Here is a 19600-nt window from a genome sequence, read left to right on the forward strand (position 1 = left end):
ATAATGATTATTATCATTGTTGTTGTTGTTGTAGTCGTCGTCGTCATTATTATTATTATTATCATCTTCATCATCATCATCATTTATATTGTTATTACTATTACTATTATTATCAGGATCATTATCATCATTATTATTATTATTGCTTCTGTTCTTATTCCTATTCTTATATATCACCTTCATCTTGCTGTCAAGTCGCACGTGCAGGTAGGCAGGTAGGAAGTAGGCTATATACACACTGTACTGATGGAGTGACATACAGTGCACACACGTACCTTATGTTGCAGAGGTAGTGACGGAGGCCCTCTACCTGACAGTGGATCCCTACATGAGGCACGTATATCGTTTCTGTGTACCTCCCCCCACCCCCTCCCACCCCTTTGCCTGTCACAGAGAGAGAGAGAGAGGAAGAGAGAGATCTGTATCAGTATCAGTAGTTCAAGGAGTCGTCACTGCGTTCGGTCAAATCCTTATACGCTACACCACATCTGCCAAGCAGATGCCTGACCAGCAGCGTAACCCAACGCGCTTAGTCAGGCCTCGAGAGAAAAAAAAAAAAATAAATAAATAAATAAAATGAAAAATATATAATAAAATGAAATAAAATAATAAAAAATAATAGATAAATACATAAAAATATTACTACTACTACTACTACTACTACTACTACTATTTATAAGGCGCAAAATCTTGATGAAGTCAACTCTAAGCAAGCAAGCGCGTGCACACACACACACACACACACACACACACACACACACACACACACACACACACAAAGAGAGAGAGAGAGAGAGAACAAGAACAAGAACAAAAACTATAATCTCCAGGCCTCCGGCCCCTATATGGTGATCAGGAAGCGACAACAAAATGTAAAATACATACTAACTTAAAACCTGTAGAACAAAAGTGCTGCTTCTTGTGCATAGTAAATCAATTCTGAATTTCTTCATTTGCTGTCAAAGAATTCCTGTCGTATCTTCGGGGAATTCAACATATAAACGCAGAGCTTACGAATACTGTAAACAGAACCATTCTTCAGCGAGAGAGAGAGAGAGAGAGAGAGAGAGAGAGACAGAGAGACAGAGAGAGACAGAGAGAGAGAACGAACGAACGAACGAAATTGTTTTAATGAACTTTGGCCATGGACCACAATTCAAAACCAGGGGACTGGGGGTGGGAGAGAGAGAGACAGAGAGAGAGAGAGAGAGAGAGAGAGAGAGAGAGAGAGAGAGAGAATATACGAGAAGTTCAGTAGTATTACAGAACAATTAAGACCCATTCAACAACAACCAAAAACAACGACAGTTATAGTTTCTAAACGGCATGTCATAGAGTGGCCTTTGCCTGTCACAAAGACAGAAGAAAGAGAGAGAGAGAGAGAGAGAGAGAGAGAGAGAACATTAAACACTGAACGAGAGAGAGAGAGAGAGAGAGAGAGAGAGAGAGAACGCTGAACACTGAACGAGAAAGAGAGAGAGAGAGAGAGAGAGAGAGAGAGAGAGAGAGAGAGAGAGAGAGAGAGAGAGAGAGAGAGAACACTGAACACTGAATGAGAGAGAGAGAACACTGAACACTGAACGAGAGAGAGAGAGAAAGAGCGAGCGAGCGAGCGAGAGAGAGAGAGAGAGAGAGAGAGAGAGAGAGAGCAGTTAAACAGTATCAGAGAACAATTCAGAACCATTCAACAACAACAACATCAGTTATAGTTTCTAAATGACATTCCACGGCATAGCCTTTACTTGTCACATTGATGACTGATCTGTCAGTCTGCCTGTCAGTCTGTCTGTCTGTCAATCTGTCTGTCAGTCTGTCTGTCTGTCTGTTTGTCTGCAGGGGTATGCCGTTCAACATCGGAGACACCATGTTTGGCGAGCAAGTTGCCAGGTACTGCAACCTATCATCTGCTGCATCATCAGCCACTACCATCATCACCATCATCATCATCATCATCACCACCACCACCATCATCATCATCATCATCGTTAAAATCATCACCACCTTCATCATCACCATCATTATCATCTCCATCACCATCATCATCATCTCCATCATCACCATCATTATCATCATCATTACAATCATCACTACCTTCATCATCATCATCATTATCATCTCCATCATCATCATGGTCATTGCCAGGTACTGTAACCCATAATCTGCTGCATCATCAGCCACTACCATCATCACCATCCTCATCATCATCACCATCATCATCACCACCACCACCACCATCATTATCATCATCATTACAATCATCACCACCTTCATCATCACCATCGTTATCATCTCCATCATCATCATCTCCATCATCACCATCATCATGGTCATTATCATCAGCATCATCTCCATCATCATAACCATCATCTTCACCACCACCACCACCACCATCATCATCATTATCATCACCATCACCATCATCACCGCTATCATCATCATTATCATCATCACCATCACTACCATCACCACCACCACCACCACCATCATTATCATCATCACCATTACCATCATCGCCATCATCATCATCACACTCCTCCACCACCACCACCCTCACCCTGTCATCATCAGTGTCACCATTGGACCATTGGTCGTCGTCAAGGCGAGCGAGCGAGCGAGCGAGAGAGAGAGAGAGAGAGAGAGAGAGAGAGAACGCGCAAACGAACATTTTTATTCAGTATAGGCCGTGATCCCTCATGAAGGGGATGCAGTGAACACTTAATTGTCACTTTTCAGCACAATGTGGAAGAGAAAACATTTAAAGATAAATCTATCGATGCACATGCACACACGAATAGCACAATTAATTACATATTATTATTATTATTATTCTATAGCGCTGAATATTGTGCAGAGACAAATCAAAGCGCTTTTGCACCAGTCATTCACACGCATGCATAATAACTCTGAAACTGGAAAAACTGAAGACAAGGAAGAGGCAGGGAAGGGAGGCTATTTTGGAAAGAGGTGGGTTTTAAGACCGGACTTGAAAGAGCTGAGTGCAGGGACCTGACGAAGAGAAAGAGGAAGTTCATTCCAATCATATCAAACTGAGGATTTTGAAGAGAGAGAGAGAGAGATACATGTTGACTGACTGACAGACAGACAGACCGATAGATAGATAGATAGATAGATAGATAGAGACAAAAAGCTGGTGAAAAACACACACCACATCGCATCACATGCCAACACATAGGAGGAATTTTGTTTATGTCCCGTCACACATATCGGTGATTGAAGACACAAGTAGGTCACCGCATAATTATGTTGACCTTGGAGATAAGAAAAATCTCCACCCTTTGCCGACCAGGCGCCATTACGGAGATTCCAACCCTGGCCCCTCAGATTGAAAGTCCAATGCTATAACCACTCGGCTGTTGCGCCCATCAATGAACAGTATACTACAATAGGTCGTTAATTCACTCACTCAGCATAGCCAGTTTTCTCATTCCCCCCCCCCCCCACCCCACGCCCCCCCAACCCCCGGGCCCCCCACCACACCCTCTCACCCACCCATCCACACACCCCATCTTATGTAGACTAGGTGTCTGAATGGCCCAGCCTGTAGCTTTCATCATGGGAAATGCGGCGTTCATTGTCTTTCCCCACCTATGATATCAACGGTAATAATGAACTATTGTGAAGTACCCCCTTCCCGTTTGTAACGTTTCAGTGATGTAGTAAAAACGCTGTCGTCGTTGTCGTCGCCTTTCGTGTCATTCGTACAGAGAGAGAGAGAGAGAGGCAGAGAGAGGCACAGAGAGAGAGAGACAGAGACAGAGACACAGCGAGAGAGGGCGGAGAGAGTGAGAGAGACAGAGAGAGACAGACAGACAGACACAGACAGAGAGAGGGTGAAAGATAGAGAGACGGACAGACAGACAGACAGACAGACACAAAGAGAAAGGGAGAGCGAGAGACAGAGACAGACAGACAGAGACGCAGAGAGAGGGGGAGAGAGAGACAGACAGAGACATACAGAAGCACAGACAGAGAGAGACAGGAGAGAGAGAGGGAGACAGAGACACAGTGAGAGAGGGCGGAGAGAGTGAGAGAGACAGACAGACACAGACACATGGAGAAAGGAAGAGCGAGAGAGCGAGAGACAGAGATAGACAGACAGACAGACAGACAGAGACACAGAGAGAGGGAGGCAGAGAGAGCGAGAGAGAGCGAGCGAGCGAGAGAGAGACAGACAGACAGAGACAGAGAGAGGGGGAGAGAGAGAGACAGAGACAGAGACATACAGAGGCACAGACAGACAGAGAGGGAGAGACAGAGAGATCCGGCGAGGGAGATATGGTGAGAGAGAGAGAGAGAGAGCGTTTCTCCCGTGGAAACACAGAGTTGTGACGAGAGCGTGTAAGTCCGTGTAACAGCGAGCCCAATACACACACACACACAAATAGTGGGCCCCCCAACACACACAAGCCGCCGCCACACTTAAAAACTGTACTCGATTTGATCTTCATTTGATTTGATTCGATTTGATCTGACTGGGCACTGTGTGGCAGGGTGAAAGTAAGCAACAACCCGGACTTCCCTGAGGGCTGTCTGGTCGTGGCGCCCGTGGGGTGGAGGACCCTCACCCTGGTCTCCAACCCTCAGAAGCCCAGCATCTTCGGGCCCTTGCTGCGGAGGATTCCTGACATGGGCGACCTCTCGCCCTCCCTGGCCCTTGGATGTTTGGGAATGCCCGGGTGAGCGGTGACAACGATGATGATGATGATGATGATGAAGATGATGATGATACTTATACAGCGCCTGTCCTCGGTCGGAGACCAAGCTCTAAGCGCTCCACAAGCACGGAGTCATTTGCACAACAGGCTGCCTACCTGGGTAGAGCTGACTGACGGCTGCCACTGGGCGTTCATCATTCGTTTCCTGTGTCATTCAATCAGGTTTGAGGCACGCACACCTACACACTGAGAGAGACATGTAACTTTTTTTTTAATGTGTATGACCGTTTTGTCCATTTACCCAGCCATGTAGGCAGCCATACTACGTTTTCAACGACCTAACCCTCGCCGCCCCCCAACACCCAGCTCCCCCTCCGCCCCCAAGCCCCCTCACCCCACACACCCTTCCACAGTACAATGCTGGTGGAATGAAGTGCGCCATGCAATGTAATGCAACACACACACACACACACACACACACACACACACACACACATATATCTCTCTCTCTCTCTCTCTCTCTATATATATATATATATATATATCCAGTCGTGTCCGACTGTCATCATCAGAACAGCAGATGAGGTAACTGCTGTCCCGACTATCTGGGCAAGAATTTGATTACAGCGAAGATTGTCTTGCCCAAGTGACATCCTCACTCTCTCGACCAAGAGGGTTTTAGGACAGTCGGCTTTGGGTTGGTTCCCAAAGGCCAAGTAGCCCTTCAAGGCTTCGGCACAAAGAGCCAGTGCAAGTTTGCCTCCTAGTTTGAGAGTCACTGCCCTTTCACAGTAGACTAATACAGCTCTCGTTTTTCTGTTGGCCCAAGCGACGGGTGCAATAGCCGAATGGTTAAAGCGTTGGACTTTCAATCTGAAAGTCCCGGGTTCGAATCTCGGTGACGGCGCCTGGTGGGTAAAGGGTGGAGATTTTTCCGATTTCCCTGGTCAACATATTTGCAGACCTGCTAGTGCTTGAACCCCCTTCGTGTGTATACGCACGCAGAAGATCAAATACGCACGTTAAAGATCCTGTAATCCATGTCAGCGTTGGGTGGGTTATGGAAACAAGAACATACCCAGCATGCACACCACTGAACACGGAGTATGGCTGCCTAAATGGCGGGGTGAATAAACAAAACGGTCATACACGTGTCTGTTTGAGTGTGTATGTGTGCGTGCCTGAAATCTGATTGAATGACACAGGAAACGAATGATTGAGTACCCAATGGCAGCCGTCAGTCGGCTCTACCCAGGTAAGTCAGCCTGTTGTGCAAATGACCTCATGTTTGTAAAGCGCTTAGAGCTTGGCCTCCGACCGAGGATAGGCGCTATATAAGTATCCATATCAATCAATCAAAGTGTAAACATGTCAATGAGTGTTGTTGGACCAATGCAATGCAATTCCATTCAATATTCCTTGTGCTGCAGAACTGTCTTGATCTCCCCCTGGTTCGTTCTCACAGTTGTCTTTTCCTTTCCTCCCTTCTCCCACCACCACCACCACCACCATCATCATCATCCTTCTGTCTCCTTCTGTCTTGTGATCATAAGCGTTTTGTGTGTGTGTGTGTGTGTGTGTGTGTGTGTGTGTGTGTGTGTGTGTGTGTGTGTGTGTGTGTTTGTGTGTGCTTGTCTCTGTGTGTGTTTGTGTGTGTGTGTGTGAGTGTGTGTGTGTGTGTGTGTGTGTGTGTGCTTGTGTGCGTGCGTGCGTGCGTGCGTTTGTGTGTGCTTGTGTGCGTACGTGTGTGTGTGTGTGTGCGTGTGTGTGTGCGCGCGCGTGTGTGTCTGTGCGTGCGTGCGTGCGTGCGTGTGTGTGTGTGTGTGCAGGTTAACGGCCTATTTCGGACTGCTGGACAGAGGTCAGCCCAAAGCAGGAGAGGTGGTGTTGGTCAGTGCCGCCGCTGGGGCAGTGGGCAGTGTGGTGGGACAGATCGCCAAGATCAAGGTACTGACTGACCACTGGTCAGTGCTGTCTTATCTGCATAATTCTTCTCACACTGGCGGCTGCTGGTAATTATGTTCTTAATGGTTTCGTTCACTTGTATATTTTAGTGCTGCAGCCTTGGGGGGGCTAGTTAGTCTTTGGGAACCATCCCAACACCGACTGCCCTGAAACCCTGGCGAGAGAGTGGGGATGTAACTTGGGCAAGACGCTTTCCACTATAATCAAATTCGAGCCCAGATAGTCGGGACAGCAGTTACCTCCTCTGCTGTTCTGATGGTCATAGTCGAACACGACTGACTGTCATACATATTTGGGGAAGAGGCTGCTATGGTGGCGTTGTTTAATTAAGAGCAACGGAGTAAAGGCAGGACGGAGTACCCCCATAGGAATTTCGTTACTGTCCTTTGCTGGAAAACAAATCCTCGCCAGAATTATTCATTCATCAGGAATTCCTTCAGTGTTCCTGAAAACTTTTTTTGGATGATGCACATTTTTTTTTTGTTGTTGTTGTTTTGCTACTATCGTAACACCTTTCACATGGTGATTACAGTGCACCAAGTTCATTAGAAATGTGTTCAACAGAACTTGGACAGCGTTCTTCGATCTTGTGAAAGCTTTTGACATTATAATCAGAGAAGCTTTTTTTTAATTATTATCATACTTTGACTCCGAAAAAGCGGCACATTTATACGTCTCTCTCATAACACGATGACTGGGCAAGTCATCTTCAACTGTGACCACTTGGACTCCTTTACAATTTTAAATGGAATGAAGCAGGGTTGTGTGCTTGCACCAGTCGTGTTCAAAACTGTTCTTTTCCCAAGCCATCAAATACATAGATCTTGAAGTCTGCTTCAGGTACTGTTTTGATGGCTCCTTCTTCGAACTCCGTCACCACTCCGCACCGACTAAGACATCCGAGCTCAATTAAGGGATACTTGAGAGGAGAGCCTCCTGCAAATAAGTGTACACAGACACACACACACACACACACATGCACATATATATCCTTTTTTTTTTATAAATCACCTCACCTCTCCTCACCTCACCTCATCCCATCTTATCTTATGATGCAAACAAAGATATGCAGGCACACACTGACTTATGCAGCGCACACGCGCACAAACACCCACCCACACATACGTACACACATACCACACAAAAATCACATGAGGACGCAAACTCTCTCTCTCTCTCTCTCTCTCTCTCTCTCTCTCACACACACACACACACACACACACACACACACACACACAAACACTCACACTAACACTAACACACGCACTAACACATATACACGCGCATAAACGCGTGTATATACACAGGCAAAAACACATTCGCGGCGCATATGTGCGCAAACGCTCACATGTGTGTGTTTGTGTTGTATGAGGGGATGTGTTTGTGTGAAATGGAACGGGTATGGTTTTTTGAACATTTGTGTTTATATATTATTATGTGTGTGAAACTGAAATTCAAATTGGTATTTCATTATTACACGAATCTTGTGTGTACGTATTTATAAACATGTATTATTTCTTTTTTTGTTGTTGTTTTGTTTCCGGATTAATTTTCCCTTCTTTTTTATCAGATGGCCTGAAAAAAAAAAAGTTGTTGCTTATTCAAATACCATCGTGAAATAAGACTTTTACTTTGAATTTGACTCCCGAAAAATCTAAGTGTCACCAACTGCAACAACAAAACTTTTATCCATTCTAACCAATGTCTGACTATTTTCCATCATCTCCGCACCCGTAGGCCAACTTCACGTGGTAACATTTTTGTCTTCGTTCGTTTATTTATTTATAGTCTGTTCATCTAAGACGATGATATTAGACTGAAAATAAATGATATTGTTATTATCATTTGGATTATTATCATTTCTATCATAATGATGATTGTTATTATTAATTAGAAATCGACATTTCTGTATATTCGAATGAAAAGGGGGGGGGGTTGAGGTGGAGGGGAGGGGTGGGGTGGGGGTGGGGGCAAGGGGGAGGGGACTAAGAAAGGAAGAGAGAGAGAGACAGTCAGAGAGAGAGAGAACAGAATGTGGAAAAGATAGAGTACAAAATCTAAAATGGAGAGGGTGAGTGTCAGTGATTGGAGAAAGAAAAAACATAATATTGGAAGGGTGTGTGTGAAAGGCGGGACGGGGGAAGCGGGATTAGGACAACAACAACAACAACAACAACAACAACAACAAATCACTAATCAAATAATTATTGTATGCACTTCTTCTGTAGATTATTATTTGAAAAGAGGTTCATGTGGGGACCTACAATAAACAAAAACCAACTGGACTATTTAACACATAGCTAGCTAACTGTAATAAAAAAATAAAATAAATTAAAACAGTTAGAAATATATCACTTTTTCCAAAAAAAAAGTTAACATTTGAAACTGGTAACACGTGTTCCGTAATTTCTGGAGGCAAAAAAGGTTTCATTACTAAACAGCGGGTTAAAACGTGCTCTACCGTTAAACGTCCCTTGCAAATGCATTCAATATTTTGATCTTTCAGGGCTGTACTGTGATTGGATCAGCGGGGACCAAAGAGAAATGTGATTGGGTGAAATCACTGGGCTTTGACCACGTGTTCAACTACAAAGAAACCTCCGTGGACGAGGCACTGAAAGAATTCGCCCCCAACGGGATAGATCTGCACTTTGATAACGTAAGTAAAAGAAACTGTTAACATGATAGAAATTAAAATTAAAAAAAAAAGTTTTCTTCTTGTTGGTCACAATAAATTTCAGTATTTGCATTCAGACTTCACGAAAAAGAAAAAAGAAAAGAAAAAAAAGAAAGAGAAAAGCAGGTATGTTTTTCGTAACTTTACCTAATCTCACCTTACCTCATCTCACCTCACCACACCTCATCTCACCTTACCTCATCACATCTACCTCATATTACCTCACCACACCTCATCTCACCTCATCTTACCTCACCGCACCTCATCTTACCTCATATTACCTCACCACACATCATCTCACACCACCTTACTTCACCACACCTCATCTCACCTTACCTCATCACATCTACCTCATATTACCTCACCACACCTCATCTCACATCACCTTACTTCACCGCACCTCATCTTACCTCACCACACATCATATCTTACATCATCACATCTTACTTCACCACACCTCATTTCACCTCATCTGACCTCACCACACCTCATCTTACCTCACCACATCTCACCTCACCTCACCTCATCTTACCTCACCACACCTAATCTTACCTCAACACACCTCATTTCACCTCACAACACCTCATTTCACCTCACAGCACCTCATTCCACACCTCATTTCACCTCACCGCACCTCATTTCACTTCACTACACCTCATCTCACCATACCTCACCTCACCTCACCTCACCACACCTCATCTCATCTTACCTCACCTCATTCCATCTTTAGCTTAACTTAGCTTGTCTTGCAGCTTGTCTTGTCTTGTCTTGTCTCTCACATCCCATCCCATCTTAGCCTTGCTCATCATGTCTTGTCTTGTCTTGCCTCTCACATCCCATCCCATCTTAGCCTTGCTCATCATGTCTTGTCTTGTCTTGTCTTGTCTGGTCTCTCACATCCCATCCCATCTTAGCCTTGCTCATCATGTCTTGTCTTGTCTTGTCTTGCCTCTCACATCCCATCCCATCTTAGCCTTGCTCATCATGTCTTGTCTTGTCTTGTCTTGTCTTGCCTCTCACATCCCATCCCATCTTAGCCTTGCTCATCATGTCTTGTCTTGTCTTGTCTTGTCTTGTCTTGTCTTGTCTCTCACATCCCATCCCATCTTAGCCTTGCTCATCATGTCTTGTCTTGTCTTGTCTTGTCTTGTCTTGCCTCTCACATCCCATCCCATCTTAGCCTTGCTCATCATGTCTTGTCTTGTCTTGTCTTGTCTTGCCTCTCACATCCCATCCCATCTTAGCCTTGCTCATCATGTCTTGTCTTGTCTTGTCTTGCCTCTCACATCCCATTCCATCTTAGCCTTGCTCATCATGTCTTGTCTTGTCTTGTCTTGCCTCTCACATCCCATCCCATCTTAGCCTTGCTCATCATGTCTTGTCTTGTCTTGTCTTGCCTCTCAGATCCCATCCCATCTTAGCCTTGCTCATCATGTCTTGTCTTGTCTTGTCTTGTCTTGCCTCTCACATCCCATCCCATCTTAGCCTTGCTCATCATGTCTTGTCTTGTCTTGTCTTGTCTCTCAGATCCCATCCCATCTTAGCCTTGCTCATCATGTCTTGTCTTGTCTTGTCTTGTCTTGTCTTGCGTCTCACATCCCATCCCATCTTAGCCTTGCTCATCATGTCTTGTCTTGTCTTGTCTTGCCTCTCACATCCCATCCCATCTTAGCCTTGCTCATCATGTCTTGTCTTGTCTTGTCTTGCCTCTCACATCCCATCCCATCTTAGCCTTGCTCATCATGTCTTGTCTTGTCTTGTCCTGCCTCTCACATCCCATCCCATCTTAGCCTTGCTCATCATGTCTTGTCTTGTCTTGTCTTGTCTGGCCTCTCACATCCCATCCCATCTTAGCCTTGCTCATCATGTCTTGTCTTGTCTTGCCTCTCACATCCCATCCCATCTTAGCCTTGCTCATCATGTCTTGTCTTATCTTGTCTTGTCTTGTCTGGCCTCTCACATCCCATCCCATCTTAGCCTTGCTCATCATGTCTTGTCTTGTCTTGTCTTGCCTCTCACATCCCATCCCATCTTAGCCTTGCTCATCATGTCTTGTCTTATCTTGTCTTGTCTTGTCTTGTCTTGTCTTGTCTTGTCTGGCCTCTCACATCCCATCCCATCTTAGCCTTGCTCATCATGTCTTGTCTTGTCTTGTCTTGTCTTGCCTCTCACATCCCATCCCATCTTAGCCTTGCTCATCATGTCTTGTCTTGTCTTGTCTTGTCTTGCCTTGCCTTTCAGGTGGGGGGAGACTTCTCCTACGCAGTCCTCCAGAACCACCTGAAAACCTGTGGCCGTGTGGTCATGTGCGGGGCCATCTCAATGTATAACAGCACTGATAAACTGGGTGAGTTCTCTCTCTCTCTCTCTCTCCCTCTCTGTTTCTTTCCCACTCTCTCTCTCATTCTCTCTCTGTCTCGCCCCCTTGCACCCCTCCCCTCACCCCCCCCTCTCTCTCCTCTCTCTTGCTGTCTGTCTGTCTGTCTCTCTTACTGACGTAAGGGTTGAATGACTGCTGAACCTTGTTCACACCCCTTCAGTAGGGGCTATGACCTCTCTGAAGTCTGAAGTATCTCTCTCTCCCTCTCTCTCTCTCAATCTGGCGCAAGAGATTCAGCCACCTGCAGTAAGACTGAACGACAACAACAGTAACACTGAACGACAACAACAGTAACAGTAACACTGAACGACAGTAACAGTAACACTGAACGACAACAACAGTAACAGTAACACCGAACGACAACAACAGTAACACTGAACGACAACAACATTGACACTGAACGACAACAACAACAGTAACACTGAATGACAACAACGACAGTAACACTGAATGACAACAACATTGACACTGAACGACAACAACATTGACACTGAACGACAACAACAACATTGACACTGAATGACAACAACAACAGTAACACTGAATGACAACAACAACAGTAACACTGAACGACAACAACAACAGTAACACTGAACGACAACAACATTGACACTGAACGACAACAACATTGACACTGAACGACAACAACAACAGTAACACTGAATGACAACAACAGTAACACTGAATGACAACAACATTGACACTGAACGACAACAACAGTAACAGTAACATCGAACGACAACAACAGTAACACCGAACGACAACAACAGTAACACCGAACGACAACAACAACAGTAACACTGAACGACAACAACAACAGTAACACTGAACGACAACAACATTGACACTGAACGACAACAACAACAGTAACACTGAACGTCAACAACATTGACACTGAACGACAACAACAACAGTAACACTGAACGACAACAACAGTAAGACTGAACGACAACAACAGTAACACTGAACGACAACAACAACAGTAACACTGAACGACAACAACATTGACACTGAACGACAACAACAGTAAGACTGAACGACAACAACATTGACACTGAACGACAACAACAACAGTAACACTGAACGACAACAACATTGACACTGAACGACAACAACAGTAACACTGAACGACAACAACAGTAACACTGAACGACAACAACAACAGTAACACTGAACGACAACAACAACAGTAACACTGAACGACAACAACATTGACACTGAACGACAACAACAACAGTAACACTGAACGACAACAACATTGACACTGAACGACAACAACAACAGTAACACTGAACGTCAACAACATTGACACTGAACGACAACAACAACAGTAACACTGAACGACAACAACAACAGTAACACTGAACGACAACAACAGTAACACTGAACGACAACAACAGTAAGACTGAACGACAACAACAACAGTAACACTGAACGACAACAACATTGACACTGAACGACAACAACAGTAACACTGAACGACAACAACATTGACACTGAACGACAACAACAACAGTAACACTGAACGACAACAACATTGACACTGAACAACAACAACAACAGTAACACTGAACGACAACAACAGTAACACTGAACGACAACAACATTGACACTGAACGACAACAACAACAGTAAGACTGAACGACAACAACAGAACACTGAACGACAACAACAGTAAGACTGAACGACAACAACAGTAACACTGAACGACAACAACAGAACACTGAACGACAACAACAGTAACACTCAACGACAACAACAGTAAGACTGAACGACGACAACAACAGTAAGACTGAACGACAACAACAACAGTAAGACTGAACGACAACAACAGAACACTGAACGACAACAACAGTAAGACTGAACGACAACAACAGTAAGACTGAACGACAACAACAGTAACACTGAACGACAACAACAGAACACTGAACGACAACAACAGTAACACTGAACGACAACAACAGTAAGACTGAACGACAACAACAACAGTAACACTGAACGACAACAACATTGACACTGAACGACAACAACAACAGTAACACTGAACGACAACAACAGTGACACTGAACGACAACAACAACAGTAACACTGAACGACAACAACAGTAAGACTGAACGACAACAACAACAGTAACACTGAACGACAACAACAGTAGCCATGAACGACAACAACAACGACTGTTGACAAAGATGGGAGGGGTTTCCACACGTTTATTGGCTGAAAATTCCTACGTTAACTCATCAGTAACTGCGGGTGGTGGGCTTTTGCATGTGTAGGCAGCCATTGTCCGTTTTCGGGGCTGTGCATGCTGACATGAGTTATTGCTTGAAGTCGTGTGTGTGTCTGTGTGTGTGTGTGTGTGTGTGTGTGTGGAGGGCGGGGAGGGGTTGGGGGGGGGGGGAGGAAAGTAATGTCAGACACATGGGCAGGTCTGCACATGAATTATTTTGACATTGGAGATCGGATAAATCTATATCCTTAACCCATCAGGCAAAAGGCTTGATTAATTAACTGATTAACGGTGGTAGTGCTACACTAGTTTATAACTTATGGAGTGTTTTGTTATTTTATTTTATTTTATTATTTTATTGTATTTTTATTTTATTTTATTTATTTATTTTCTTTTTCTTTTTTTTTCTCAAGGCCTCACTAAGCGCATTGGGTTACGCTGCTGGTCAGGCATCTGCTTGGCGGATGTGGTGTAGCGTATATGGATTTGTCCGAACGCAGTGACGCCTCCTTGAGCTACTGATACTAATACTGATATTTGTGGAGTGGGAATGAATTTTGATTTGCGCTCCGGCGATTGGAGTGTCACTCATTTTGCTTGAGTTTGCCCGCTGTGACGTCTGTGGTGCCGTTAACCTCGAACATTGAAGTTATCCTCGAAAAAACGTCGAACTGCGCGAATCACATGTCACATGTCACTAATTAATGAGGAATCAATGTATAACTGACCGGCAGGTCTTTTTTGTTATCAAAATTAATATAAACGCCACGAAAAAGAGCGAAATAATTACAAATTTAAAAAAAATGAAACATCAGTCGAGACTTCCAACAGAAAATGAGCACTCCCCAGCTGCCACCGAGTGCCCATGTAACTATTATTATTCATTCATTTATTTCATTTAATCATTTATATTATCATTATTGCTTTTGACAGAATCATTCATATATAATTATTTTATCTGCACTTTATTCCATTTCATTCGTTTATCTATTATCATTATATTTTTGTTTTTATCTATCATTTTCATTAATTAATCAATTAATTTACTTATGTATGTATTTATTTATGTATCTTATATATTTTACTTCATTTCATATTATTGTATTTTTCCCTCAGGGCCTGAACTGATCTGAACTTTCAATGCCTTGAGTACAGAACGCCTAAATGCACTGTACACTGATCTTCTCTTGAATAGATCTCGTCACTCAGTGTAACGGATAAGAATCTGAACTGTCTCTTCCATGAAATGTTTTAGAACGAGTGCTGACGACAAAGACTATTTGCATCGGCACTTTACGTCACTCGGCTGAGGGTTGAGCGGGGAATCCATTATCATTTCTGTCTGCAAGTTAAGATAACAGCAGTTCAAGGATATAATTATGACGGCAGATGGGTTGATGATCTATAAGGGATTACCCCTGTAAGGGAACAGCGGTAATCCTGCAGTTTAGAATACTAAACTCAGGGGGCCGTTCAAATGAAAAAATAGAGGTTGTTTTAGACTGACCTTGATGCGCTGAGTCGAATGCAACCCTCAGCTAAGCTCTACGGCCACTCCTTGTCAATGAAACAGAGACATAATAAATAGTAAACTCAGTCGGTCACTTCCCGAGCAACTATCGGCGAGCCATTTTGATTGCTGGTGACGCGGTGTTTACGTCAAAATGGCGTGCAGGTCGGGAAGGAGTACTACTTACCGTGCATTTGATCCAGTTTCGTGGCAAAAGGAGTGGTCTTAGAGCTTAGCTGAGGGTTGCATTCGACTCAGCGCATCGAAGTCAGTCTAAAACACCTACTTTTTCATTTTAACGGCCCCTGAGTTTAGTATTCTAAACTGCAGGATTACCGATTACCCCTGTAAGGGAACAGCTATTGCTGTGCTGATTGTCGTTAATCCCCATCTGTTCGTGTCCACCCTGATTCCGGTGTCTGGTTTTTTGTGTGGGGGCTTCGTTGTCCAGTGAATGATGTTGTGTTGTGTTGTGTTGTTATGTGCTGTGCTGTGCTGTGCTGTGCTGTGGTTTGGTGTGCTGTGTTGTGCTCTGGTGTGTTTTGTCTTATCATGATCGTGTCGTGCTGTGTTGTGTTGTACTGTGTTATCTCAAATTATGTTGTGTGGTGTGGTGTAGTGTTGTTCTGTGCTGTGTTGTGTCTTGCTGTGCTGTGCTGTGCTGTGTCGTGTCGTGTCGTGCTGTGTCGTGTTACATTACTATTTTGTCTATGGGTGTGCAAAAGCTTGTGCTATCGGTGGTGTATGTGCGTGCGTGTGTGTGTGTGTGTGTGTGTGTGCGCGCGCGCCAGTGCGTGCGTGTGTGTGTGTGTGTGTGTGTGTGTTTTACGTTTACAGAACGCAGTGCCTATAGGTTCATCATCTACAAACAGCTGGACATTTTGGGAGTCATTGTGTCCCAGTACAAAGACCGCTTCTCTGAGGGCTTGGAGCAGCTGCTGCAATGGGTTAAAGAGGTCGTCTCTGTGTGTGTGTGTGTGTGTGTGTGTGTGTAGTGTGTGTGTGTAGTGTGTAGAGTCATTGTGGCCCAGTACAAAGACAGCTTCTCTGAGGGCTTGGAGCAGCTGCTGCAATGGGTTAAAGAGGTCGTCTGTGTGTGTGTGTGTGTGTGTGTGTGTGTGTGTAGTGTGTGTGTGTAGTGTGTAGAGTCATTGTGGCCCAGTACAAAGACAGCTTCTCTGAGGGCTTGGAGCAGCTGCTGCAATGGGTTAAAGAGGTCGTCTGTGTGTGTGTGTGTGTGTGTAGTGTGTAGAGTCATTGTGGCCCAGTACAAAGACAGCTTCTCTGAGGGCTTGGAGCAGCTGCTGCAATGGGTTAAAGAGGTCGTCTGTGTGTGTGTGTGTGTGTGTGTGTGTAGTGAGTGTGTGGTGTGTGTGTGTGTGTGTGTTTAGTGTGTAGTGAGAGAAAGGGAGTGTGTGTGTGTGTGTGTGTGTGGTGTAGTGACGAGTGTGTGTTTGTGTGTAGTGTGTAGTGCGTCTGTGTGCGTGAGTGTTTTTTTTTAAAATTTATATTTAATTTATTTTGTGTGTGTTTGTGTGTGTGCATGTGCGCGCGCATTTGTGTGTGTGTTTGTGTGTGTGTGTGTGTGTGTGTTGAATGGTTGTCTGTCTGTTAGCCAGTCTGTCAAATATCCTCTCTACGCCACTCCAGGCGGAAATGCTCGATAAATGGCATTCTACAAACCTCTCGGTTATAAATCTTTGATGACTTTGCACGAGCGTTTAATATCAGTAAACTATTCTCTATTCATGAGCGTGTAATTACTCTGACTGTCCACAAATACTGTTGACCTAATTACAACATTCTTGTCAGGTAGACAAGTGGTTTGTGTTAATGTATGTAAATCTCAGTGATTTCAATACAGTATGATATGGTGTACACCAAGGATCTATCATTTGTCACTTACTGTTCTTATAAGTTATATTAATGACCTGCTTCTTCGTGTGAATGCTAGCGGCTTGTGGTTATTAATTTGTATAACATTTGCATACATTAATTTTGTGAAAATCTAATGCGCGGGATAGCATCAACACATTAATCTGGTTGACAGAAATGATGGAAGACGAAAACACACGTATTACTACTTAGGTCACCACTCCACCAGGCAAACGCAAAGTTGGCAGACCCAGGCAGACTTGGAGAAGAAGTACGGACACTGAAGTGAAGGCAGCCGGAATGACGTGGGCCCAGATAAAGAGGATCGCCCCAAACCGTGTCCGTTGGAGGAGTGCTGTTGCGGCCCTTTGTTCCCGAGCGGAGCTATAGGCATAAGTCAAGTCAAAGTCACAACTCCACCGCTCTTGGCTGTGAAAGGATTCTTCTTCTTCTTCTTTTTCTTTGTTCGTGGGCTGCAACTCGCGTGTTCACTCGTGTGTACACGAGTGGGCTTTTACGTGTAGGACTGTTTTTACCCCGCCATGTAGGCAGCCATACTCCGTTTTAGGGGGTTGTCAAAGGACTAAAATTAATGTGTATACAATTTTTCCTTCTTTTCTTCTTCTTCTTTCAGGGCAAGATCAAATACAGGGAGACGGTGACGGAGGGGTTTGAACGCATGCCCGAGGCCTTCATCTCTCTCTTCCAGGGTGCCAACATCGGGAAAGCCGTGGTCAAGGCCTGATGTCACTGACATCCTCCCTCCCGCTTCTCCTCCACCCTTTCTCATAATCGTACCCTAACGTTAGACTGCCACAACCACCCACCACCACCACCGCCCCTCTCCAGGCTACCGACCACCTCCCCTCCCACCCCCAACAAACACTTACATCTTGTCAGGCTGACCTTTCCTGTTTTGACCCACTGGTCTAAATTTAGATGGACAGCTCATTGGCCAGGAAAGCTGAAGCCAACTGGATACTCGTATCGGGCTGTCAGTCCGTTGAGAAGTCGTCTGCAAACTGGTGGTAGTTTCTGAACTGTAACCGTGTATTTTCGATGAAATCGCGTTATGCTTGCACCCACGACATGCCAAATGTTGTGTGTTGATTGATATCTGCCAATGGTTTGTTTACAAAAGTTATTACAGGAAAACAGTGCAGTGACACGTAGCGCAAACTTGCTGTGGAGGCACACACAGGAATGTCAGCTTAACTTACGCCACGAGCAAGTGAAAGCTTGCCGTGAAGCAGTCATCGTAGCCAGCTGAGCGCTCGGCTACATACATGAAGTTACCGCTTCGCGCTATTTTGACACGAGTAGCAAAATGGCAAAGAAGACATGCGCTATCCACCTATTTTAAGACCAGTGGTTTTGACCCCGTCAAGCACGGACTGACTGATACCAGGGCTGCTGTGCTTGAGCGGTCTTAAGCAGCGCTAAGGTTTGCTCAGTGTCTTGATTAAATTAAGTCTACTGGAATAAGCGGGAATTTTGGAGGCGAAAAAAGTCTTAGCGCCCTGCAAACTAAGCATTGCTAAGATATCGCTCATACAGTTCTACCTATAGTTGAACACATAACGCTAGGGTGAAGCTAAAACAAACCCTTCACGAAAAAAGTATCAAACTTGTGGAATATTTTTATTCGGTCCATAATCAGCCGTGAATATATCAATAATTGTTACCAGCTGCTTTCACTTGTGCTATGAATTTGTCTCTTGCTTCAGAAATAAACGCTGCTGCTGTGATGAGTATCAAAACTTGCGTGAGGATGGTGCGTTTGTGTGTGTGTGTGTGTGTGTGTGTGTGTGTGTGTGTGTGTTGGTTCTTTTCATTATAAGTGATATTAGACGAGGGTTGGGAAAAAAAAATAGAGGGAGGGAAAAGTAATTAGTGTGTACGCATGCGAGTATGTGAATGCGTGTGTGTGTCTGTGCGTGTGTGCGCGCGCGCGTGCGTGTGTTTGTTTATGTGTGTGTGTTACATATAGAAAATGAAGTTTCGTTTAAAAAAAAAAAATGTGTGTGTGTGTGTGTGTGTGTGTGTGTGTGCAGAAAGGGGTAGGTCCTGGCTGCTGACTTCTTTGTTCGAGGGCTGCAACTCCCACGTTCACTCGTATATACACGAGTGGGCTTTTACGTGTATGACCGTTTTTACCCCGCCATGTAGGCAGCCATACTCTGTGTTCGGGGGTGTGCATGCATGCTGGGTATATTCTTGTTTCCGTAACCCATCGAACGCTGACATGGATAAATATCATATGTTTCAGGCACGCACACAAACACAC

At 44.5% G+C, this 19600-nt stretch overlaps 1 protein-coding gene across 1 annotated transcript in view; it reads left to right on the forward strand.

Annotated features, from left to right (window-relative positions):
* Positions 1-19073, forward strand: part of LOC143284815 (prostaglandin reductase 1-like) — a 23351-nt gene extending 4278 nt beyond the window's left edge. The window contains exons 2-9 of the mRNA XM_076591862.1: positions 288-333; positions 1837-1887; positions 4512-4697; positions 6506-6623; positions 9148-9300; positions 11560-11665; positions 16276-16394; positions 17948-19073. Coding sequence (XP_076447977.1) covers positions 288-333; positions 1837-1887; positions 4512-4697; positions 6506-6623; positions 9148-9300; positions 11560-11665; positions 16276-16394; positions 17948-18058 — 890 coding nt within the window. The 3' untranslated portion in view covers positions 18059-19073. The remainder of the gene's footprint in view (positions 1-287; positions 334-1836; positions 1888-4511; positions 4698-6505; positions 6624-9147; positions 9301-11559; positions 11666-16275; positions 16395-17947) is intronic.
* Positions 19074-19600: the final 527 nt, after the last annotated feature.

This window comes from Babylonia areolata, chromosome 8 (genome assembly GCF_041734735.1).
Source record: "Babylonia areolata isolate BAREFJ2019XMU chromosome 8, ASM4173473v1, whole genome shotgun sequence".
In the NCBI taxonomy this organism is placed as follows: Eukaryota; Metazoa; Mollusca; class Gastropoda; order Neogastropoda; family Buccinidae; genus Babylonia; species Babylonia areolata.